The sequence below is a fragment of the Pararge aegeria genome, chromosome Z, assembly GCF_905163445.1.
Source record: "Pararge aegeria chromosome Z, ilParAegt1.1, whole genome shotgun sequence".
NCBI lineage: Eukaryota > Metazoa > Arthropoda > Insecta > Lepidoptera > Nymphalidae > Pararge > Pararge aegeria.
The window spans coordinates 7173444-7200887 of NC_053208.1; the positions used below are offsets into that span (position 1 = coordinate 7173444).

Consider the following 27444-nt stretch of genomic DNA (forward strand, 5'->3'; position numbering starts at 1 on the left):
TATCACCATAAAAATGTGCGGTAAATTCTATTAGGTCAGTGGTAAAGTTGACAAAATTATGCATTTTGTATAAAGACAACGTCCCACTTTTTGTAAAAGTTCAAAATTAGTAAATCGGGCAGCAGTCTTTGTCAAATATGACCATCAAACAACTTTTGAGCAAGCAACGTCAACATGATGCTAATTTTGGGTTCTATTATGTTCTTACTATAATTCCTTTTTAACAATTAACAAGCTTATAAAAATATAAAAAAAAATCACTTTTGTGGATTCTTGCATTTTGTTTTTTTTCTTTATTTTATGTATAATTTGATGTTTGTGTGCAATAAAGTATTTGTTTTTCTTTTCTTCATGATAAGAAATTTAATCACTATAAGAAAACATTGGTATTCTATATTATGATAAGATGTGATTATAAATAAATAAATTAATGCTGCTTAATTTTTTTATTTTTTTTTTGAAAAATAACACATATGAAATATAAAAAATTATGGGCTACTCTATGCGCTGAGCTTATTAAAAGTATTTTTAATGCTGCTTATATATACTACTATATACTATATATACTATCATAGTCTTTGATTATAATATTGTACATGGTCTGTGTTATGTTTGTTATGTTTTGTAAATATTATTTAGTGTTGTTTTCTCATAAATAAATGTAATATTAATCGTATAAAAATAGAGTTTTCTTAACAAATTTTGACTATTGAATAATTGAGTAATATATTACTACAGTTATATATAACTGAATTAAAAACGGCAACGATGGGCGCCAAAAAGTAATGGCTTAGGTTAGACTGATTGAAAATAAATTTAAAATGTTTCATTCAGATCCGTTTAGTCAATTTATTTTTTAATCATGCTGGTGTACTGCTAGTACTGCTGCCTATTAAAACTAATTCACAACATTGAAAGTTTTAAACAGTTATATCTGATTATGCTACAAATGGATGAAGCTGTGGTAGAGGAAACATATTCATTGGTAAGTACATGAATATTAATGTAATGACTAATAGACACGGTCTTAACCGGTACAAAGTGTTAAAAAAATATTAAAACAGTAATTTGAACAGTAGTAAACATATCAATTAAACAAAATAAGCACTTTTATTGTAATTTTTCCTATAAATATATTATATTTTTGCATTGAGTAATGTATTATCATAGTAATATTATATGTTTGTTACCAATGTTGGGCACAACCGTTAAAGACACAAATAGCTTACACCCTGCTGACAGCCACAAGATATGTTTTATATGTGGAAAATGAAGATTACTACAGTTTTTATTAAATACCAAAATTAACATGGCCAATGGTACAGACAATATTTTCTCAATTTCATACTCAGACTAATATTCAACTCCAGCTGTTTGAAACCCCGGCCTTCTCTCAGTAGAGGAGATCTTAAAGAAGAGACCCACCCTATCTTGATGTAGCTACAGGAATGGTACTGAGCCCGGATGATGAAAACCACGGTCATGAAATCCATAGTCCATGTATCCATAGTAGAAACATGCTAACCACAAAACCAATGAGGCATTTACTAGACCAACAAGTCTAATAATATAATATTTATTTAATTAAATAAATTAGAATATTTATTAAATGTTTTTGTACTGATGTAAGAATTTGCACTTTCTGATGAAAGTTAAGTATATCTGCAATATTGTACATATTATCAGTTTGACAAATAACAAGTTAACCTAAGGTTATACTCAAATGATGATAAGAATACCATTTGAAAACTTTAACATACACAATTTTTTTATTACATAGACAAATTATCATGCCCTATTTTTAAAATGATAAAGCATGTCACAGCAATTGAGAAAAGGAGAGGTAGGGTATACCTTAGTTTTTCTCTATTGCTGTGACAATTTAACAAGTAAGTTTTATGCCTTGTCAGTGGATGTAATTTGGGTATAATATGTGTGTCTTCTGCCTATGTTAGCGATGCTGAATGCATTAAAGTTCTATATAGTTTACAGTTTTGATCTTCAATGCTAATCTACTGATTATCATTTGAATTAAAGAGCCTACATTTATTTTACAGTCCTGTCTCCTGATAAGGACTCATTTCTATGATATAAAATTATATTGGATAACGGTTCCATTCTTTCATTATCATAAAAAATCATAATAAGAAAAAAGTAATTTAATTCTACAATATTTTGTTTCTTTTTGTTTTTCTTTTCTTAGTAATTTATATATTTTTTTATATTACTTTAATTTGTTTTTTTTAGCTGTTTGCAGCAGTTTTATGTAGCCAACAGATTTGCATGCTATGTTCGCATCGAGAAGGCACAATTGTATACACATGCCATATAGTCCTATAGTTTATATTAGAGTAAGCAGTTGATTGTCAGTTTTGAGAACTAAATAAAAAAAAATCATCATAATCATGGACTTGGGCTCCTCTCTCAAAGAAGAAAAAGTTTATAGGCCTAACAAACTGCTCCAGTGTGGGGATATTTGCACATTCGCTACAACAGCAGGTTAACAACAGGTTCCAATGTATCTGTCAATTTATACTTAAGACCGAACACTACAGGTTAGCTCTGAATCCAATCACGCCTGGTGTTAAGTGATGATGCAGTTGTAGATACCAGCAGGCTTACTTGTCATCCTATGTCGCGGCATCGTAAGGGAACTCCAAATCTCTCGGCGGAAACAATTTTTCGGTGGTAACTAACGATGGCCGTCACCATCCATCCAACCAGACCAAAGATAAATTACCTTAAATTAACCCTACCGGGGATCGAACTCGGGACCTCCAGTTATTGGACCACAGAAGTCGCCACAGTGAGATCGTCAAAAGTTTAAGTTTACGTTCTTCTACACATCTACAGCAAGCGCAGCATTCCAAGCGTGTAATTTGTCAATTAAAAGTCATAAGTACACAAAATACGACATTAAAACGAAGATCATTAGGTACATTTTACTTTCATGTTATAGTTTGTCGAGAATAAATAAACTATACGATTGCGGAGAGCACATATCTCATTCTAAGGGTAGAGATATCTGACAACTATTTATCTTATACATGATAGGATTCGAAATCTCTTGAAGTTCCTACATTGTAGACAATTATCGTAGATAAAGTCAGTCTTAAAATCATTCCCATGTTGGCTCAATTGAATATAAGAACAATGATTCAATTACCCAATATTTTTTAGTGTTAAATAAATGATGGAGATACCAAGGGTAAAAATCTTTTTAATTATTGCATTAAAATAGTTGCTCTGCAGACACGATCGACGACCATCCGAAGTGACCATCTTTTTTTTTTGCTTCTTACGAGTCTCGAGTTTAAGATATATGTAGGTAATATCATTTGGGATACGAACCCGTTTTATTTCTTCCTGTTTGTTCTAAGATTTAAAGATATATTACATATCATTTCAGTGCCGCATTTATTACTTATGGGTAATCTAATATGCTTAAATGGCTTTATCCTTATTAAGTAAGGTCTTGCAGGTAAAGTATATACCTACTTTGTGTTTATGTATGACCTAGAATTTTAAATGAGTATATAATCAATTGATAGTATAAAACAACGTCGCTCCCCGCTCTCTCTTTCCCTATATATGCATTGATCTTTATAACTACGCAACGGATTCGAATGGTTTTTAATGTTTAATGCTGTTGTTGTTTTTAATTGTTTTTTTTTTCTCTCTAATGTTGTGTCGTAAATGTAGTACAGGATTGTACACCTTAAAAAGGTCTAAAGAAGTCAGCGATGGTACATGTTTTTCCAATGGATAACCTACAGTAAAATGTAACAAAAAAATATGGGTTATTTATAAAACTATTTTAAACAACATTATTCCTTGTCCAATTAAATACAATAGATACGAGTACGTTATGCATTTAATGTGGATCAAAATTGTCTTTTACATCATATCATTAAAATGAATATCTTAGCGGATGTCAGGAATAAAAAAGCGGCGGCAGGGCGGGTACGTGGCGCTTATATAAATTGCACCCGTGCGAAGCAGGGGCGAGTCTCTAGTTATTATTTTTAAAAAATCGCTGTTCTGTGGTAGAATGACGACGTTAGATAAAGATTGTAAGGTCTCCACGACCATTCTCCGAACGAGCATCAAAAAGTATTAAAGATCAAAAAGTTATCAAAATATTTATTTTTTTGCAGAAGGAAAAAAAACAACCATGGTACAAAAAGATAACAGTGGAACCGGTCATGTTCTTCTACATGATGGCGTTCATGATAACAAGTGTCATAGAGCAAACATTCTACGTATTCCGAGCTTGCACTGTTAATCACGGCTACAGTGAAGAGATATGCTACAATATAAGCAGCTATAGTGATGTGAATATTGATGTTCAGGTAATCCCCATTTAATATTATAATCCTCATCATACGTACAATCGTGGGAAACGTATTTATATTTATTACTAGTTGTGCCCTGCGATTTCACCCGTGTAAACTGCGGCCCTATGTAATAGAGAACGGACAGCAGCGATCTCTGTATTACTACTATCATCGTCTGCGATAACCAACACGTCTGCCCAGCCTGGTGACTATAGGTTAGTCCAGCTGTGGACTGTTATAGGCTGCTAGCTGATCCGCGCAGCTTTGTTTACACCAAATCAGTTATTACCGGTTTTAATATCTTAAAAAAACCTAGAATTTAATTTCAGTCCCACCTTCCGGATCCAGTATTATTCCCAAACTATATTATACGTGGCAGGGCGACTCACTGCATTTTTCTTGCTTTTAGCACAGCTATACCCGTCGTAACTTCTAAACGATAGGTCCAATTTGAATATTTAAAAAAGGAATTCGCAGGTATATATTATCTTTATTATGAAACTATTAATTTGGATAAGGATTAATATAATGATAGGAATGTCAACGTCCTTCTATTGTACCCGTGTTTTGACAGATGATAACAAAACCCGTTTATTGTGACTAAAACATTACAGTTAAACATATTGCCTGGCGGACTTCTTTGAAGTAAATATTAATAATGATTACTTTAAACATGTGGTACATTATTTTTATGTATCACCTATCATTTTCGCGGTGTACGCCAGTAAAGCTACAAGTCGGTATGGCATCTTTGACAAACAGCGTTATGTTGAAGCCAATTTACAGAAAACCATAATAAAATATACACTAAAACCTTCCGCATGAGTCACTCTGTTCATTAGTGAAAACTCTATGAAAATCCGTTGGGTAGATTTTCAGTTTTTCGCTGACAGACAGACAGACAGACGCGGCGGGGGACTTTGTTTTGTATTATGTAAAGATTGATAGTACTACGGCCCCAGCCTGTTGCTGCAAAGCCAAAACCTATCTTATTAAATCAGCTAGGTACCTAACGTAAAGATTTTTAAAAATAAAGAAGTATATGAATTTTAAAAAGAAAGTGATTCTTTCAACATATTTCACTTAACGAGTGAGCTATGCGCGTATATATCTATTCTTACTATTGGAGCTTCGTTTAGCCACTATTGGAAACCTTCAATCCCGTAATCATTGCCAATCGCACAGGACCGTCCCGGGGATCTACTCCAGTATCAAAGGTGTAAAGTCTTTAATTTAAACACTTTCATAACACCCAAGGGAATTTTTGATAAATTAATTATAAACAGACAGTAATATAATTATAAACAGTCTAATGTCTGAGCATGGATGGCTCACCGTATGATTATTCCACGTTATGCCACGTTTATTAGTAAGTCTGGTCTTTATTGCTGCCTACCTTTATATATCTAAATCTATATATTATATATATATAAATATTTAACAGTCTTCATTGCGCAAAATAAAATAGCACGAACATCTGTTAGCATTATGTCTGTGTCAATACAATTAAGGTGGTTAAATAAAAACACTTGTATGTTTATTGTTTAATGTTTACCATTTTGTGCAAGGGCAATGTATTTAGTCCTACATAATAATTATTACGTCCCAGTCAATTATTGAATGGGCTGTGAATTTTTTAGCGGTGATAGCCTATTGGTTAGGACTTCCTCTTCACATTCGGCCGAGGCAACTTTTCTAAGTTATGTACGTTATCAATTAAAATATCACTTGCTTTTACAGTGAAGGAAAGCATCGTGAGTGAACCTGAATGCTTGAAAGTTATCCATAATGTTTTCGAGGGCGTGTCAGTCCATCAATCCGTATTGGACAGCGCCTGTAGCATAGGTTTAACTTCATTGTTCTACTAACAGCCATATCGTGTTAGTAGAACAATGAAGTTAAACCTATGCTAGTACTTAACAACTAAAAAACAACCTTATTCTATACACAAAATTCCTTATAGTCTACTTATAACACCCCTATAGCGCGTGTGCACACCATCCCAGCTTCCCCAGAGAGAGCTGTCCAGCCTGAAAGCCAGTGTACTGAGGAGGGTGTTGTGGCTAAATCACTTGTCTAAATCTTTGTCAGTAGGGTCGTAACTTGAACAAAGCCTCCAGACCAGAGAAAATTCTGAAATGATAAGTTTCGAAATTGTCCCCCGGGAAACTAAACCTACGTATAAGACCACAGCGCTAACCACTGCACCAGGACAGACATCGAATTAAGAAATACAGAGGAAGTCTCCGACGGAGAGTGCCGTTAGAAATACACATTTCTTTCTGGCGTGCCGACCGCACACGATTTTATTCTCAATTCGTATACTTTCAGGATCTTCCACACTTTGCTTCGCCTAAAATTAGTTTCATTGAAACAGTCAACTTTCATGAGTACAAATTTACAAGATAGGCACTTTGTAGTGTCTTCTGAAATCATATAAATAAAATACTTATCAAAATGATTACTTTTTTGGTTATATCGATAGGGTCGTCAACAGTGGCAGATTTGCCCTAAGGCCCAGTAGGCCCGGGCCTAGGGCGGCCAGATATTAAGGGCGGCAAATCGTGCGAAAAAAAAACACTGATGGTAAATTTTATTGGACAATTAAGTATCTAGTCTATAACGATGTTGCTGAAAAAGGGGCGTCACATGGCCTGGGGCCTAGTGCGGCTAGGACTGCAAATCCGCCACTGGTCATCAATACGTTCTTACAATAATTCCTAACGACACCAGGGTTAAAAAAAAACAAAATGTTATCATAAATATGGCCATTGGTGACAAAAGCGGGTATGGCTTCGGCTTTCCTTTCGCGGAGACCGATCTCCGGCGCGCACTGACTTCTCGGAGTTATGTGCGTTTTTAATTTAAGTAATACTAAAAGTAATACTTTGATGGTGAAGGAAAACATCGGGAGGAAACCTAAGAGACCAAATGATCTCAACTGCACTTGGTTGGTTTGGTTTTTTGGAAATTATTATTAATAATTTAACTATAGGTACATATAATAGAATTAGTGTCTGTTTGTAATATTGAAATAACACACAGGTACAGGTACAGGTACATGAATATTTATATATAAATATACACCAAAATAATACATTTTACAATTTTTGTGTGTATGTTGTGGCTAATCTTTGAAATGGCTGGCCCGATATTAACGGAACTTTTATTGGCAGCGAGCTGATGTAATAAGGAGTAGTAACTTAGGGTCCGTTTATTTCAGAAAAAATCTATCTAGAATTTTATATTATCGTGAGATTAAAAAAATTAAAGACACCTAAACTAAACATAATTGGAAAAGTTCCACTTAAAATCTACACCGGATGTATTTTACAAGAACAAACAACTTAAAAACATGATTTGAAAACAAAAACGAACGCGTACGAAATCGTGGGCAGCAGCTAGTTATTTAATAAAATGATTAATGGTTTAACCTTCAAGAAGTGGTCTCCTTAGATCCCACTTCCTAAAAAGGAGAGAAGATATATTTTTTTAATTATTTTTGAACAACTTATTTACACATTTCAGAAGACAGTATCATTGTTCCATCAGTGGAATGGCATCGCTGGCCACGTGGTGCCGCTGATGCTGGCCTTCTTCCTCGGCAGTTACAGCGATAAGAGAGGCAGGAAAGTGCTGCTGTGCGGCGGATTGCTCGGGAAACTATTCTTCTCGCTGATGATCACCCTGAACACTACTACAGGTGAGTTTTCGCTACAGACCTTCACACGCGGCTTCTGACGGCTGCATGGCGCGGTGGGCAGCGACTCTAGTTTCCGAGCCCAAGGCGGTTCGATTCCCGCAGCTGGAAAATGTTTGTGTGATGAACACGAATGCTTTTCAGTGTACCTGTATATTATAAGTATTTATTTATGTATATTATTCATAAGAGTTTTCATCAGTCATCTTAGTACCCATAACACAAGCAACTCTTACTTAGGGGCTAGATGGCGATGTGTGTATTGTCGTAGTATTATGTATGACGGCCGATTGGCGCAGTGGGCAGCGTGCCTGCTTTCTGAGTTAAGGCGTGGGTTCGATTCCCACCGCTGGAATTTTTTTGTGTCAATAACACAACAGTATGTTTTGTGTCTGGGTGTTTTTTTGTATATTATAAATATTTATGTATATTATTCATAAATTTACCAGTCACATCCATAATACAAGCTACGCTCACTTTGGGGCTAATGGTGATGTGTGTATTGTCGTAGTATATTTATTATTATTTCATTTATTTATTTCATTATATCAATACAGCTACCTAACAGTAGGTATATCAATATGGTAATACATTTTTGCGCTTTTTAGGAAATTCCTTCTTACAAAGATTACCTACGTAACAATATGTTTCAGAGTGGCCATTGGAGTATGTAATATATACAGCAACATTCCCCAGCGCTTTGACCGGGGCGGACTTGTCGATATTCGCGGGATGTTTCGCCTACATCGCAGACGTAACTACGGTAAAGAACAGGACCCTGAGAGTGGGCATTTTGGATGTAGTCTATTTGAGTACTATGCCTACTGGAGTAGCTATTGGTAAGTGTTTTTTTTTTTAAGTTAATCCTACTTCCTACTAAATAAGGCTGCGAGCGAGCGTTACTTTGCTCCAGCTTCAAGTGTCTTTTATACAGGTTAAGTTCGTCCTGTATACAAGTTGCAAGTGTCTATTATGCAAGTTTAGTACATCTCGTATACAGATCGCAACTGTATTTTACTAGTTTATAACGTTTCGTATACAGGTTGCAAGTATCTTTTTTGCAAGTTTAGTGCGTTTCGTATACAGGTCGCAAGTGTCTTTTACGCAAGTTAGAATGTCCCCTATACAGATAGCATATGTCTTTTACTAGTTTATATAGTTTCGTATACAGGTCTCAAGTGTCTTTTAAGCAAGTTTAGTACGTCTCGTATACAGATCGCAAGTGTCTTTCTCACTAGCTTATAAAGTTTCGTATACAGTTTGCAGTGTCTTTTACGCAAGTTTGGTATGTCACGTATAAAGGACGCAAGTATATTTTACGTAAGTTTAGAACGGCCCATATACAGATAGCAACTGTCTTTCTCACTAGTTTATAACGTCTTGTATATAGGTCGCAAGTGTCGTTTATGCAAGTTTAGTGCGTCTCGTACCTATACAGGTAGCAAGTGACTTTTACGCAAGTTTAGAACGTCCCATATACAGATCGCACCTGTCTTTTTCACAAGTTTATAACGTTTCATATACAGGTCGCCAGTGTCGTTTATGCAAGTGTAGTGCGTTTCGTATACAGATCGCAAGTGATTTTTATGCAAGTTTTTAAGGCTCGTATACTAGAAGGAAGTGTATTTTATGCGAGATTAATACGTGTCATATTCAGGTCTCAAGTGACTTTTATGCAAGTTCTTACGGCTCGTATACTGGAAGGAAGTGTATTTTATGCGTGATTAATACGTGTCAGGTCTTAAGGATGTTTTAAGAAAGTTTAGTGCGTCTCGTATACATGTCGTCCTGTATGCTAGTTACTTAGTTAAATGATTGCCGAGGATGCAAATATGTAATCCGCCATTTTGTGGCAGCGGCCATCTTGGACCGACTTTGCTACGGGTTTTAAAAAGAAGCGAAATTAAAAGAACGCACCGAATCAAGAAACTCCTTCTTTTTGAAATTCGTGCAAAATTAGTTTTCTATGTTTTTCAGGTAACTTATTATACACTAGAGTGGTGAACCGATCGTTCACGGCGATGTTCGCCATCAACTCCTGCCTGATGGTAGTCTCCACGGTGTACTGCTTCGTATTCCTCGAATGGCAGACGAGGCCGGAACAGAAGTCGCTGAAAGAAGCTGGAGTCAGAAATCCTTTAGGCGACTTCTTCGACTTGAATAATATCAAACAGACAATCGGGACTTTGACAAAGAAGAGGCCCAATAATAGAAGACTGTTTTTATGGTTCCTGCTCATTTCCATGGCATTCTATACATTCCAAAGAGGTAATTTTATGACACTAGCATTTATTTTTACACAACCCGCGTGAACCGATTGTTTACCAATATTTTTTTATTCCACTACAAGTAAACCCTTGACTGCAATCTCACCTGGTGGTAAGTGATGATGCAGTCTAAGATGGTAGCGGGCTAGGGAGTATCATACACCTAATCGGTTTCTATGCGACATCGCACAGGAACACGAAATCGCTTAGCGGCACGTTTTTGTCGGTAGGATGGTAACCAGCCCCAGCCGAAGCCTCCCGACCAGACTAGAAGATTCAGCAATAATAAATTCCCAATTTGCCACTGCCGGAAATCGAACTCGAGACCTCCTGCTTAAATATGAGCTTATGTTACTCTCAGTCCTTTCAACTAACACTCTATGCAAAAAGTAAAGTCTATTGGTTGCTAAGTAAGGCGTAAAGTACAGACAAACAAACATGTAGTGGTAGCGACATTACATCTAAATAATAATTTGCGATGATTTTTTTGCACTTTTCATGCGTACATGAGAATTACACGGTAGTGAGATGATGGCGATAATCACATTCGTAAACTTAAAACTAAAGCTACGGGGGTTCCAAACGCGTCCTGGTCTAAGAAGAAGCCCACAACAAACTTAGCCAGGTGTTTATTTTTTTTTGTTATCACCATCTCACATTGGCATTTAAAATTATTAGAAGAGCAACCTGGTTAGAGCGTATAATTCACACCCAAGGTTTTTTATCGATTACGTAGTACTATAATGTGACTTTTCTTATAAGCTTACGTTTAATACAAACTTTGAACTTTTTAAGAGACATCTCCAAGATGTCAACGGGTAGTTTATTTTAGAATTGTATGCAATTTCCTTTAAAAGAATTATGAATTTTATGTAACCTACTTGCACTGTAAGTTTATTCTTGTGTTTAAATTATTGCAGTCACATTTTTTTTTGTAATTTAGGAATGTTTTTATGAATGTACATTAAATTTTCAAATATGCACTGACTATACACAGTCATTATTTTAAATCTTTAAATTTATCTCTCAATGACTCTCTCGGACCCATTTTGTAGATCGAACGAACAGCCCTCTTCTGCAGCACGAAAATAGTGCTAATATCAGCAGCATAACCCCAAAGTAAAATTCCATATGACATAATGCTGTGAAAGTAACTAAAATATACCAGTCTAGCAGTTTCTACGTCGGTCATATGGCGTATCTTCTTTACCGCATAGGCAGCAGAACTAAGCCTGTTCGATAAATTATATACATGAGGGATTGAAGTTTAGAAAGTAACGTTATTCCTAAAAAAAACTGTCGTATCCTCCAGTTTCAGTTTCTCATTATTAAGTAGTACAGTGGTTTTCACGTTTTTAACAATTGGTTAAGTGAATTTTATACACTGAGAGGTAATCCGTGCCTTGTATACTCTAATTTTTCTAACTTGGCTTGCCTAAACAAACTTCTCATTATTATTTTGTGTATTCAAATAAATGAAAACAATTAAAATAAAAAGCTATATATACTTTAAGAATGGTATGCTTTTATTATTTTTTAATATTTTCAAAACGTTCCCATTATAATTATCATAATATTACATCTAAGAAAAATAACCATAAGAGTTAAAAAAGTTACCGGAAAAGGTAATAATGAATAATATATGAAACTTTCAGAAGTCCTCTAGTCTTTTCTACAACTTTTGGCAAAATTACACTCAGATTAATTAATTAATTAAAAATCCAATTTGTATATAGATTTTTTGATTTGACTTTATTTATCAGGCACGTTGTTTGTATGTCGATGTAGACAAAGAAGAGTTACTTATGTCATATCTACAGAATGTATTTATTCCGTTTCTAAATTTAAATTTAAATTGTATTTATTTGACATTAGAACTTAGAATTGTGATTAAATATTACAATGATTTAATATGACACTATCTCAAAACATTATTTTATATAATTGATAACAAATAAGATTGTTATTAATATAATTTAATTTATAAATTTATCATGTTGATGTATTAACAGAATATGTTGGAACTTTATATCCTAAACACCAATAACTAACTAATATTTAGCAAAATAAATATTTCATTTCATTTCATTTGTTTGGACAATCCCAATTATACTCAAAACCTTACAGTTTAACCATATTTACGAATATTAGCTACACAGTATACGAATATCAACAAGGTTATTCATCAATGTTATATTGGTAGAAAATACCTGCAGGCATTGAGTTTTGCCTATGCTTTTTTAAATGATATTTTTCAACAAGGCAAAGAAGAGGTAGGTACTTGATAATGGTATGGCCCTGTATCAAAGTCATACTCCGTTTTACTAAGAAACGGCTTGGCGGTATGACTCTACTTGTAGTGGTACAAGGTTGTAATGAGTGTACTGAGAATGGAATCTAGCGCAGCCTAGTTAAATAACCAAAGCACACCCTACGTAGTAGAATAGTTTATTTTTTAGAGCTCGTCTAGTAACTACGCACTACCGCCAGGCTTATTTCTGCCGCCAAGTAGCATTTTTAGTCTGTCAAGTAATAATAATTATAATAATAATAAATAATAAATAATAAATATACTATGACAATACACACATCGCCACCTAGCCCCAAAGTAAGCGTAGCTTGTGTTATGGGTACTAAGATAGCTGTTGAATATTTTTATGAATATAATACATAAATACTTATAATATATATATAAACACTCAGACACTGAAAAACATTCAAGCTCATCACACAAACATTTTCCAGTTGTGGGAATCGAACCCACGGCCTTGGACTCAGAAAGCAGGGTCGCTGCAAACTGCGCCAATCGTCCGTCAAAAGAAGTATCAAAGGAAGTTTATGAAATAAAAACGCAAGAAAAAGCTATAACACATATTTTATTTTAATATCACTAAATATTTTCATGTAAACATTTCTTTTTTCAAAAATTATATAATATATATTTTTAATAGATTCATAATTCATTTTAATCGCAGACCGTAGAGGTAATTTATATTACGTCAAGGAACGTTATAAGGAGACTGTTTCATTCATTCATTGTACTATTAAGAATGATGCAGTAAAGCCTAGGCATGGAATTTTAGGACATTTAAATGCCAAGGATCTTGTAAAAATCTTAAATCACTCCAATACTACTTAAATACACTACCATTTCTCCCCCATTGAGGATGTGCCGCAAGTCATCATCGTCTTCCTGAGATAACTTCATTCCATTATTCTCCCAGGATCCTAAGCGGCTCCACTTCTTTTCTTATCGTACAACGTTAGCTTGTGGGTGCAGGTTGGCGGCACGTTGCAGGAAGTGCTCCTTGAATGTCCTGCGAGTTTTTGCTCGGTTAGGTATAGGCGATGGATACCATCAAGTGAACCATCTGCTTGATCCATCAATAAAAACTAAAAAAAAAAGGCAACAGCTAGAAACCTTATAATATGTTCTTTTTTATGCTTATCCCTTGTTTCGTTACTTCATGCGGAATATCCATTGAGGCCACAGGGAATGCTTTGACTTTGTCTCTGTAAATGCAACGCACTCAAATATTTGTCCCATTGCAGAGCGCATTTCTCTCGAATAAAACGTTCAAGTTCAAATATTTCAAGTTTTATTTTTTATTATTTATATTTATTATTTATTATTATTGGCCATCCAAGCAGATGTCCTACCTGCTTGGATGGCAAATAAGTACAAAACCATCGCCTATAAACAGTAACGCACAACGCAGGGCATGCAACGAACACGTCTTATTGAATGCCACCCTGTGTCTAACCTGAGGCGTAGGCGTTAAGCCTCATGCGCCTGTATTTACATCGGCAACAGCGACCTTCACACCGGAATGCTGCTTGGCAACAGAAATAAGCATGGCGGCAGTACATCCCCGGCCGAACTCTCGCACAAAAATCTCTACGATTAGGTAAATCCGCAACATTTATTAACTAAAAATTTATTTGCTGTTTCCAGATGAAAAACATGTGATGTACTTATATACGACAAATGTGTTCAAATGGGACGCAACAGATTTCAGTCACTTTAGGACGTATTTAAGCACCGCGTATGTCATAGTCATGTTGTTTGTGATACCATTGTTTACAAAAATATTAAACTGGAAAGACACGGTGAGTACTAAACTACCTTGGCCTATGTCCGATAATTGTAATTTTTTTTAGAGTTGTATCGTGTACTTTTAATTTTAATAACTCTCTCCGAAAAACCCTAGCTGCAGAATTATACGCAAATTTGAGCTTTAATATAATGTTAATAATATTCAATTTACTCTGATGTTCAACTATTAGCGATAAAGCCGCTTATCCTACTACGTACTCGAAATGTCTGTTCTTTTTTTGAAGGCGGGATTTACCATACAAACGTTTCTTATTTCTTCCTTGGTTTATTGGTAGACTTCACACGGCCTAGAGAACATTAAAAACACCTGGAATGCAGCTTTCGTCACCATCATTTCCTTCACCGTTTAAAGCAAGCGAAAATATTTAAATAACTGTGACTATATTTATATTGCTTCAATTAAAAACGCGACAACGTAAAGCCAGTTGTGCGTGCTGAGGCTCGAACTCAGTCACCGCGAAAGCTGAAGCCTTACCCACTAGGCTATCATCGCTTCTCTATTTTTATACGTAATATTAAATTTTCATTATATATCTCCAAAAGTACGTTATAAAATAACATGCTGTAGAAAGAGAAGGTTTATCTACATAAGATTCTTGATAATACATCGACTATAGGCCTATGTTACTTCTGGATACAAAAGCTTCCTAATGGCGGAAGAAGTAATAAAATCGGTTGAGGTTTTTCTGAAATTATCTCACTGGAATCGGCCTTCCAGACCGGTGGTATACTGACAAAAAACATACAGAGTTGATGTGTCAAAAGTGCTTAATAATGTAGGCCTACTTGATGTAACTGGATTGTCAATGTTTTTAATATTAGAAGCATCGCAACCAATCTTTTGTTCGATGCAATCTGACTTTGGATATTTTATGATATCATAATCATATAAAAACGCCGCTATAACGCTGACCGGATGCAAAGTCGCACTAGTGACGTCATATGCAAATTGGAGCTTTAGTATGTCCTTATACCAAAGCTAAAGATTAAGAACTAACATGCGGTTGCCGCTACTACTCAACAATAACCAAGGTAAGAAAGTTAAAGAAGTACTAACAAAACATGGAGAGAAATGTATTAAAAATAAGACTAATTGTTAAAATCTTTAAAAAAACCCAGTACAAAAGCTGAACTAAAGCATATAACTTATTTATTAATATATTGGGCCATTTTCAGATAACACTAATCATATTTTTATACAATGTTTTATAATTTGTCCTCACTAATATGTGTGGCCTTTGGCAAAGACCTTCTCCAATCCTTTCCAATCTTCTCTATTTATTGCTCATCTGGTCCAAGTTTTTCCTACTATAGCAGTAATTTTGTCTTCCCATCTTTTGAATTACTGTCTGTCTGTTTTCCGCCGTCTTGTCCAAAAAGCAGGAAATAACAATTACTGCATTACTACAGCAAACTGGTTCCCTAAACGTATAAAAAGGAGAAAAGGAAGGTAATGACTCTATGGAAAGACGAAATTAAGTTCTACAGAGGAAAACTATGGTCACTCACAGCTCATAAACAAAACATACGCACAGCTGTGGGATCCTACATAAAATAATAAATAATTATTTGTAAATATATTAAAAATTAGACATCAATAAATACATGATGGGCACAACTTTATAAGTCTTTGTTCTTAGGGTACAACGGATATTCAAAGTTGAAAGCTGTAAATCTTTGAACTCCAAATATCCGCCGTATCCACAAGTAAACGTCAGACGCACAGGACTCTCTGCCAGAGCTTAGAGAGTTCAGTCCTCTTGCTGGCAACGATGGCGGCAGCAAGAATCGACCACATCAGAGAGGCCAAATTTAAGCTGTAACTATTTGGTTCTTCAGATGCGGTGGATTCGTGCCAAAGTGTAGCAGTAAAAACATTAGTTTGTCCTTGATTGATCTTGAAAATACTGAAATGAAATAACTCCATTATGAACAATGCAAAAGTCGGCGATAGGGGTGAAAAGGATAATATCCTCTTCGGGGTATATATTTGTGAAGAAAATATTTCACATGTTAACAGAAAATCCGGAGGTACTTTCAGGAGGCCGAATTCGAGCCTTGGCACACACCTTACTTTATCGGTGAAGGGAAACATCGTCAGGACATCTGCATGCCTGAAAAGTTATTCATAATGTTCTCAAAGACGTGTTTAGTCGACCAATCCGCACTAGACCAGCATCGTGGACTACGGCCTAAACCCTTCTCGTTCCGTGTCCTGTAGTAGGCCGGCAATGGGTTTATGATAGGTATTAGTATGCCCGATGTCTAATCAGCCTATGGCAAGCACCGGTCACCCATAAAAATAAGTACGGGGCAAACGCTCGGGTTATATAAAAGCCCTGGATAACAACCCCAAAATAATATGATTTTAAGTAGCAGTGGTTCAATAAATACGCTTATAAATGATTTTATCTACTCCCATGCTATAAATCCTCCATAAGAGATTTTGCTTACATTAAAACATCCAAACAGATGATATAATGTACTGAATTTCATAATAAAACTCCTTTGTTTTATCTATGACTTCTGCGCAAAGGGTTTACTCAACAGACAGTCAAATTCTTTCTGTTCAATGAGTAGTATCTTTATGAATTTCAAAAAAGAATAACGCGTGACACGCCTCAAACACTCACGCCCGTTATAAAAGTAGGTTATACGAATCCCCGCCATTTTTCTTCGATACATTTATTGTTTGTTTATAAAAATATGAGCGATTTAAATTTTAACAGCACGATAAGGGCAAAATATAACTACAGGTTAGCCCATCTTAGACTGCATCCCCCACTTACCACCAGGTTAAATCGCAGTCAAGGGCTTCCTTGTAATGCAATAAAATAAAAGCATGTGTGTACTTATGTACACGCGTTAGAAGTTATACTTCTTTGGCGTAACAAGATAAAAATCTTTTCAAAAATTTTGTGACGGTGTGCCCGCGCATCGTAAAAATTTACTCTCATAATTTTTCTCTAACGCGGCAAAAGTATAACTTAAATAAAGTTAGCTGGCGGACGATGTATTCCCCTCTCACTCGGTTTCGCGACTATCCTGTTAAAATTGTGTAACCATGTATACGCGTATTTCATTACATCGTATAATTTCACTCCCATGATTTTTTCCCTAACGCCGCTAAAAAAGTATAACATCCGTTAGATAAAATTTTATTTGGATTATCAAGTGAAAGATGTTAACATATTATTCAGATGTGTGCTATATAGCAGTCTAAGACCCATTCATTTTATATTTTTTATTTAAAAAGGTGTCGAAGTAATTTCTAGTGTGGGTTACCTTTACACCTCATCAAGTTTGCTTATAAGTCAATGATAATTGTACTGTACAAAACAAAGTAACCTGACTTAGACACCGTTAAAAGAAAAAATATATAACTTTTACATAGTTTTTCATATATTTCAGACTTATTTATAGAATAAAACGAATATAGATTAGTAATAATATTCTTACGATATTAATAGGAACTGTTGTACTTTGTGTATTTAAAATCAGTCAGGACATTAACAAATTAATACTCTTACAAACTAAATCAACATAATTATGATTAAACATTTCAAAAATACTCAAAAATATCAGTATGCATCTTCGCATCGTTGGCATTCATATAACTTTTTTTTCCCTGCATTGCAATGACCATAGACCCATTTCAAAAAGGTCACACGCAGTGGGTAATGACGGTAGTGCCATTTGCAATAGTGTAAAGGTTTTCATCCTCTTCGTTTTCATCGGCTTTGTTCAATTCACTCACAGGCAAGTCGTCTTCGTCCGAAGAAACATCGAAGTGTTTTGGTTTGAGTATTAATCTTTTATTTTGGCGTGGTTCTGGTAACTTTGCCAATACCGTCTGGATTGAAGGATGATTCCTTGAGTCAAGATCAACATGGATATCTCTTTGGTCTAACACCGGAGACTCAACTTTTATCAAATTCATGAAATACATGTTTTTCCAACACAAGATCATCAATCATATTGTCATCGTTTTCAATAGACATAGGATCCGCTGTTACCTGGATGGGGTCAGAGGGCTGGGTCTCATTGTTAATCACTTCAGCTCCTGGTTTGTGGACGATTTTTTTTCCTCTCCTACGTCGCAATTTGTCTGCATCAAATCCTCTTGTCTTCTTGAGAAATTCAAGAAAACTTTCGCCAAGAATTCCTGTCGTATTTTGTCCATTTTCCGCTGGAAGCTTTTGCAGGACAACTTGTTGGGCAAATGGATAAATTCCTGTAGTTCTAAAAGAACTTCGTAAATTCTTTGTGACATTGGGAGCAATTGTATTCATTAATCTTTGCAATATTGAAAACTATTTTTTGAGTAATATCCCTTTCTTTGTAGATTATATCCTCCAACTATCAAGTGCCATTGATTGCTTAATGGTGCATACACCCCGACATCAAGAGATTGAAGCATGTTGGTTAACGGTGCAAGGGTCGTGAAATAAATATTAGTATAAAAATTAGCCAATGCCGTTATACAACTTCAGGTGCAATGTAAGACGCTATATTGTCACCAATTACGAGAACTTTTTCGTCTCCTCTGCGTTCGTTAACATGTGGCAGTAGTATTTTAAATAACCATATTTCGTAGAGGTTCATATCGAACCAACCAGAACTGCTGTTACTGTACACTGCACCAGGTGGTCCACCGGTGGTGAATCATATTGTGCAGAGTTAGTTTAAAGCAGTTGCTCTTTGGCTAAGACGTCCGCAACCAAATTCTTCAACAGTTTTGGCGAGATTTGCATCGATTAGATTTGTATTTTCGAGTACCAATCTTTCTTTTATAGGTTTTGACCATTATAATTTATTTGTAGGTACAAACAAACACCTATAACAAAATAAACGTTACGATATTAGTGTATAGATATCGTTTTTACCAACATTATACTTAAATAGCTGAATAATGTTCTTTAATTTACCTATTAAATGAAATTGTATTTTGTAAATTTGGGATCCATTTAAAACTGTATGTTAACAATAAAAGTATTATTATTATTATTAACTTACCTAGAAATGAGCTGATAAGTCCTATTGCACCGCCAACTCACTCAAAATGAGTCACAGTAGACGCCGGACACCGCATTGTCGAGCCTGTCGTGACCGGCTCACTCGCAGATCTCTCCCCTCCACGCCCCGTGACTCGCCGCACAAGCCGCAGCCGATAAAGCGCTCAAAATGACCAAAATCGCGTCGTGTTGAATTAGCCTAAAAAATTGACAAAGTAAACCGCTAAGTCAAACTCTAAGCTCCGCTTTACAGTAATAGAACAACACTTTAAAATCAAGTATCTAGTACACGAGTACTTATTGCAGGGGCTCCCAACCTTATTACGCCAGCGACGCACTTACAAGTTAAGATAAAAGTTAAAATATGTAAGTAAAATCCTCATTATGAAACTAATAAAACCATAAAAGTTTTTAACATTTTAACAAAGAATTAAGGGACATGAAACTACCCCAACAAAGAGCTGACCTTGATTATTTCCACAAAATTTTTCAAAGTATGGGGACAAGCTGTGACTTTACTTTTCACGGCGCCCCAGGGCGCCGCGCCGTCTAGGTTGAGAAGCCCTTACTTATTGTATTAAATATTTGAAAATGACTAACAGTATATATATATATGAGCTTTATAGGTCCTGCCCCTCGATAGATTTATACAATATACATACGAAATTTTTAATATAAGTTTCTTTCTCTGAGTATTTCATACGTTTTCGATAACTTATATTTTATAATCAATTAAATACATCGAAAATATACTTTCGCCAAAATGAATGCAATTCGTTTAGCAGATATATAATAATAATGAGTTTAATATTGAGGTACTTCCTTTATGTCTCGAGCGGAGTTCTGGGCAGACTTGCAGATCCGCAATTATCTGCACGAAGAGCACGCCGATTTCGCGGAAGATGCGCAGGTCTCTTGAGACACGCGGCGTTTTCTTGGCAGACGCGCAGCAATGAAACATGAAAAAAAAATTACTAAAGAAATGGAAGCACTCGGCTGGTGATTTCTGTTACGTGTGATTTTGAGGAAATCACACCAATAACGGGCGGCAACCACGAGAAGGATATTCAGCAGCCTTGCCTTAGGGATCTATACGACCTGCGCTCTCCCCTAAGACCATTCGCCAAACCTCCCACTGGGATCAGCTTAGTGGGAGGAATAGGGGTGTGCCTAGACAACATGCTCGGATCGTTGAACTAGAGGCACCCCCGCCCAGGGATAAACCAAATAAGGGCATGGATATGAAGGGTTCAAATGTACTGGTTGGGATAACTCAATCGGGCATAAACAGCTTGAGGAATGGAGGTGTGCCTTGTCCACAATCTCAGTGTTTGATGATATGTACTAGACACACCTCCGCAGAGGGATTTAAAAAATAAAACAATTACCGACATTGTTATAATTTATCATTGTTACCTGTTTTGTGGGTTTAATTAATATTGCGGTCATCCTAGGGCCTGTATTTTTTTTTTTTTGAAAATTTGACATACACAAACTGACTAAAATTACAATGAATAAATTTAATTACTATATACGACTAAAAATTGTTACGTGTAATGTTATACAGTTGGATATAAAGGCTTTATTATTATTAATATTATTATTATTATTAAGGGACTGTAGGAACTGGCCTTTAGATGACCTCTTTAAAGTGGTTCTTAGCTGGACGTTATCTTGATTCAAACGAAGCTCATGCGCTGTCACCACGAATACACCAGTCGCCTGAAGGGAAGAAAAGTTAGGGCAGAGTTAATTGATATTACAAGATCAAATTGGCTAACATTTATGTAAAACAACAAATAACCGCTTTTTAAAATTTACATCACCATTATATTATATACAACTTAATTCACGTATCTTTAGTTACTATGAAATAAATAGTAGATCTATAACTTAAGCCACTCATGCAGTTATTGATTGTGATTATGTTTATAGCCAATGATTTTATTTTCCACAGTATAAATGGTCGATCTGCATCGGGACTTATTGCAGACCCACCGAGTCCATCCAGTCCTAATGCTTCTTCCTCCTATCTTGAACCGATATTTACCTGCACCACAGGGTTTCCAAAACGAGATTGCGAGAGCCATGCTGCTGAAATAAAACTAGAAAAATTATATCTGTTCCAATATTAGATATACAGAAGTGTGTTTGTATGTTTGTCTTTTGCAAATATAATACTGTAAAGCCTGGAAGTGTATTATATCGACAAAATTCCATTTATCACATAGCATGGCTCTTGGGATAGTACACATAAAAGCTTATTGCGAAAACCTTAGTCTACTTATTTTAAAAATTCGAAGCATTAGTTATTATGATGCTAGATAATAATATCATGAATTTCAAGTTATATGATTGGAACATATTATTTGAAAAAGGCCACTTAACGTCACTTTTTCATGGGGTCATTTTACAAGAGCTTATCGTGGATCTAGTACTATTTGATCGAAGTTGCAACAGTAATGATGCCAAAAACTTAGTAATTATAGATGTGCACAATTTCGCCGAGTTAAGTTATAATAAATTACACACTTTTCAAACTTGTTCAAATTATATGGATATATAATTAGAACTTATTACGGATCCTATTCCTTACGGATCTTTTTCAGATAATCGTAATGCTCGGTGCATCGGCGCATATGACAGGTCACTTCATCTATGCCCACGCGCAGACGGACTCCACAATGTATATTGGAGCCACGGCCGCTGCTTTGGGGCCTTGCGTCGCCCCTCTGATACGATCGATGACGTCCAAAGTGCTAGCACCCGCTGAAAGAGGTAATTTCGGGTTAATCCTTCAACCTTTTGACGCACTAACGCTTCTACTAAGCACCGCAATGTGGCCACAAGCAATCATTATAAGCTTGATTGATATTATGCGAGAGATATCGAGAATCAACCAACACAAATGCTTCGAAATTGGTTATATAAATGTGATAATAGCCGGGATCGTGCTCTCTCGAGGCACGGAGAAAGTTATCTAAAACTACACGTCCATGTTGTTTTCCAAAAATTTTATTGTTTTTCTTTTAATTACACATGTTTAGTAAAATAGAACGTTCCAAACCTTAGCGGTACGTTTCAAAAATGTTGATGTAAGCTCCCTGTAGGTAGGTGTTGACTGTGGTAGACTGGTGCCGGAGGAACGAGATCAGGAAGTTCCTCAGCACACTCGCCAATGTATATCCTGTAAACAACCAATAAACAGGCATCATAAGATCGGTACTGTAAACCGTGTAGTTACGCCTGAGTAAGAGATTCGCTGCCGATGATTCGTCTGCCACGACGATCTACCGAGTCTAAATATTCAACCCGGCACTTACTGGTACCGAGCCATCCCACAGGTGACTCGAGTACCCACTCCATGCTTGATCGGTTTTGAGCCTCGTATAGTGTAAGAATATGACCCGGAGGGAAATATTGCTAAACCTTGTTAAGGGTAACAAGCAGCAGTTTGAACCTACTACTCGATAATTTTTCCGAGATTAGATGAGTATTTGATATCCAAAAGCCCAATATGGTCGCTTATAGAAACGGATACACCCTGGAAAGTGGGAGCAAAAGTAAAAAGGCTCTTCAGTTAGTTGGATAACCACGCTTGGGTATTGGTAGCATTGAACTTTAGTACATTTAACTAAGTTTGCGTCACTCCAATCGGACACCCCTTTTAGGTTCAAGTTGACACTTTTTACCATGGGCTCCCTTTACTCAAGGATCTTAGTGCCACTGGCCCTTGAACTGGACATACCTCTATTATTTATGTGCAGTAGTTTAACACACTTCTATATACAAACATATATATTAAAATAGTCACTCCAAAGTAAATCTAGAGTTAACAATATAATGTGATGGTGGCTATATCATGTTCGGAAAAATGCTTTAATATTTTATTTTATATATTAAAGATAAATAAATCCGTTCAGCTTATTAGCGCCCATTCATGGGGATGGTACTCTAGTACTAGCCTCCCACTTACACCAATGTGGGGTGTAAGTGGGAGGCTAGTAGCAGTCAGCCTCCCGAATTGCCAAGCTCACCTGCTCGTGGTGCATCCTGCCTTCTGACCGACGAGGCTCAAGCGACCGAAAATTGGTAGTACAACCTCTTCGAATTGGCTAGACCGGACCAATGGCACATGTCGGGCAGTAGAGTCGCTGGAGTGATCAGCCAATTCTTTGTATGTAGCCAAGAAAGCCACAGCTCCTTTTCCCCGCCAGCACCGTTCATCCTGGATCTAGCAGCGATTAGCGTAACGGCGGGACAGGGGGTGTCAAGAATCTCCGGAAGAGATTCCGCTGCCAACCTCGACGACTGGACCTGGCAACATATAAATGGCTGCCCCGCACCGGTAAACGCGTAGGGAGTAAGGCGGCCTCCAACGAGGAGGACAGGCAGCATCAAGCGAGTCGCTGCGAGCAGCAGTTGTCTTCAATCAGTTTAACTGATGATGATGAGTGCGGACGGGTTTAACAGCTAAGGTCCAGAGTGAAGCTACAAACCGAGTAACCTTGTTTGTAGCTTCACTCAGTTTTTAACGCTTAACCTATTAAGCGTTAAAAACTGGATATTACAAGAGTAACATAACATACCCGCGTATGTTATTACGTTAATAATAAAAGTTCTTATTCCAGGTGTGGCGTACGCTTTTTTATCTGTAATGGAGAATGCAGTAGCCATGTTCGCTTCCGTCATATACTCGCAGCTATACAACGCTGTTCTAAATACACCATATATCAATGCAATATTCTACCTGACTATGAGCACACAAGCGGCGGTCTTTTTGCTATCAATGTAAGTATTTCTTGTGTCGTGATATATCTCTATATGATTTGCTGATAAGGTTATGCGACCTACTTTCGAGCCTTTTATTTTGCTCGGGCCAATTTTTATAATTTAACCGGTAATTTAATGGCCAACCATGGAATTTCAAACAATTATTTACAACCGAATCTTAACCTGAATTCGTGCACGCTGTAACTATGTATAACCATTATTATCACATTTTAGTGATAACAACCGGTATCGACGGTTTAATGTGCTTTTTATGAGGCACGACTTTTAGGCGAAGCAAGGTTTTTTTACCGATTTTCGTACGGTGCGCTTTAAATCTTTATTGTGCGTTACATCTTGGTCAGACAAGAAAAAATACCTAAAATAATTGTGACTCAAATGAAGAAAATCTAACTTCTCACTGTACTGATAATTCATTTGAAAAAGAAAGTCTAAAGTAAACAGACCGAGTATCGAACCCTAGGTTCTCTTGCTTGAAACGTAGGTATGCGTAGTAGATTTAATGGAAAGTTTAATGTAATAGAAACGCATATTTCTTTTAATATTTACGACTAAGCATTTCATGCACAGATTAAAGACGCTTTTCCACTCTCGCTATGTACGCGTAGGTGGATAAGCGTCTTAATAAGCGACACACGTTTATTAATAAAACATTTAAACCAAAAAACAAACATAGTGTACGTTTTTTTGCATGATGTGATGATGCGTTTTAAATAATACTTAATCAATTTATAATTTAATTCTTTATTAAATGTATGTATTGATGACTTCGATATAAAAATAATAATTTACATTTAATTAGAGATTTGTTTCATCATCGCAGGTACATTTTAAAAACAGATGATGCGAATGGGTATTTTTTGATAGTGCACCTTTTGTACACTTTTACGCTTGTTTGTTGGGATTTTGAACATCCTGCTTTATTTAAACTTCCGAAATAGACGATGTTCTAATTTTGTCGACCGTATTGGTTTTTTGATTTGTTCTCCTCTTTCTTCGTAAATTGTGGTCTGATTAAAAAAAAATACACCCTAGAGGTCGATCCATTGTCACTTAAGTCAGGATCCGATGATATAATCACATAGAAATCGATGTGATCTTCAAATATTTACATATAGTGTGTTAGTTGAACTCTTTCAAATAAAATGAAATAAAGGCGATGTTTTCGTGTTTTATACTAGTGAATACGAGGAATATATCAATGAATGCAATTTAATAAAAATGCTTCAGTCATATTTTGAGAGAAGTAACATCCATTATAGACAAAGTTCTGATTGAGTTTGATTGATTTGATTGATACATAGGGGACCTATTTCCGCATGCCACCAACAATTGGTACCTCGATAGTTGTACTACGTGCTTGAAAAACCATTTGTATTTCAATAATAATTAAATTTAGAACCTTAAAATACGTATTAAATCACTTCTGAAACACTTACCTACCTACCTATATCAATCAAAAGCAAATGGGCCTTTTTTGACTAAATAATAAAAACTTTATACTATTTCATAAATAAAATTCTATAGCAAAATTGTAAAGCACTGTATTACTATCCTACCCTGCATAAGCAATTATATTTGCTACCTCTGCATAACAGATGTTCACTGTAAACTGCCCCTGGCCACCCCTAAAGCGTCAATAATTGTGTGTATACCCTGTTTTTATGTATAACGTTTGTTATCAACAACTTCCAGTCCACTAATCGCCGAACAAATACACGAATTCTTACCACCATTCCATTTCATTCCATTGTGTTCATAAATTCCCATTATTTCCATAACACGTTCCGTAGCACTACTCGTATCGCCGAACACTCCGCCATAGTATAAAGGCCACCTCAAATATTAACTTAGTTTTGATGGTTGATTAGTAAACAAAGGCTCAGGAACATGTCAATTTATATTTAAGGCCTTGAAGTCGAAAATTTGTTGTTCATTCGGGTGATATGGATGATTTCAAGTCATGTTATTATAATTAAAAATGGCCTGAGACTTAATGAAATTTTCTTTGAATTTGGGTTCTCTCTGTTAATTACACTTAATAGTGATACATCAGGCGTAAGCGCAGCGAACTGGTATCTTCTTCCCCGCTATTTATACCGGTTTTGCTCGTCTTTATCCATTATCGTAACTTTATTTTTTGTGGTTTTGTTGAGAGCCTTAACCCTCTCACTTAAAGTGGTGTTATTTTTAGACTCTCCGCCCCAGTCCTTATTTTTTTTCTGCTCCTCGACCAAAGATGTCCCATTTTTCTTATCACTCCAGTTAGAACTCTTGCGCGTGCGACTTATTAGCGTAAAAGCCAGTAGGGCTGATAACAAATAGTTTGTAAATCAATACTTACCATCGCCGGACGGTATAAGGACGCGGATAAAAAGGCAAAAACGATGGATTTATACTTGCCGCATGTTTGAAGCACCGTAATTTCCTTAATTAAATACTTCCTTCCTAATCCATGATTGCCTACGATATTGCACATCCGATTAGATAGTATTTTTTATTAGGTCGCGTTTACTTAGGTAAAGAATTTTGGATATATTTTCGTTACTATACAGTTAAGTAATAAAACCAGACCATGTCACTTAGTTTATTATAAACCACAAGAAAACTTACTTAATTCGTCTATACCAAAAGACTTATAATAAATAAGATATTTAAAAATTATAATTGCACTTAACCGTAGAACTCTTTTCAAGAAATCGGAATATTATAAAACGGAATTACCTCAAAGTTTATTTACTTTATAGTGGCTTTGGTTTTAACGTCTTGTTAATTAATAAAAGTAGGTAAGGCATTTAAAATTCGTCACTTTAAATCCTAATTTTATCGTTAACATTTTTGGTTCCAGGACAATGGAATTGATGTTAAAAGGAAGGAGGCTGGAGTCGCATCTGGACAGAGACTCTGATTCTCTATGACATTGTGAATACACAAGGAATTTATTTTACACCGTATTATACAAGTTTGGCGTCTAAACTGGCCGATACCATTTCAATGTCACTGAGCATCGTGTCTTAGGAGTCGGAGAGGATTAAATTGGTCATAAATAAGACTGTTGTTTTGTTCCTATAAGTTTAATCAGTTTAGTCACTATTTAGTGCAGGTTTAATAGTGTGTGTTTAATTACAGGTTAGACTCTAGAATATGTGTTTGTTGGTGGTAATTCCGAAGTTTAGTTCTGTATTCCAAACTAATAGTTTTTCGTCTTATGTATACC

At 35.8% G+C, this 27444-nt stretch overlaps 1 protein-coding gene across 2 annotated transcripts; it reads left to right on the top strand.

Annotated features, from left to right (window-relative positions):
- Positions 1-27337, top strand: LOC120636608 (proton-coupled folate transporter). 2 transcript variants are annotated; one of them, XM_039908156.1, is made up of 10 exons: positions 1-190; positions 835-985; positions 4158-4352; positions 7866-8040; positions 8691-8876; positions 10015-10305; positions 14260-14414; positions 22046-22214; positions 24068-24227; positions 27076-27337. In XM_039908156.1, the coding sequence occupies exons 2-10, from the start codon at positions 941-943 to the stop codon at positions 27143-27145; spliced, it is 1446 nt and encodes a 481-aa protein (XP_039764090.1). In that variant the 5' UTR covers positions 1-190; positions 835-940; the 3' UTR covers positions 27146-27337. The 2 variants fall into 2 exon arrangements, with proteins under 2 accessions (XP_039764090.1, XP_039764089.1); XM_039908155.1 differs by lacking the exon at positions 1-190 and having other exon boundaries at positions 642-985.
- Positions 27338-27444: the final 107 nt, after the last annotated feature.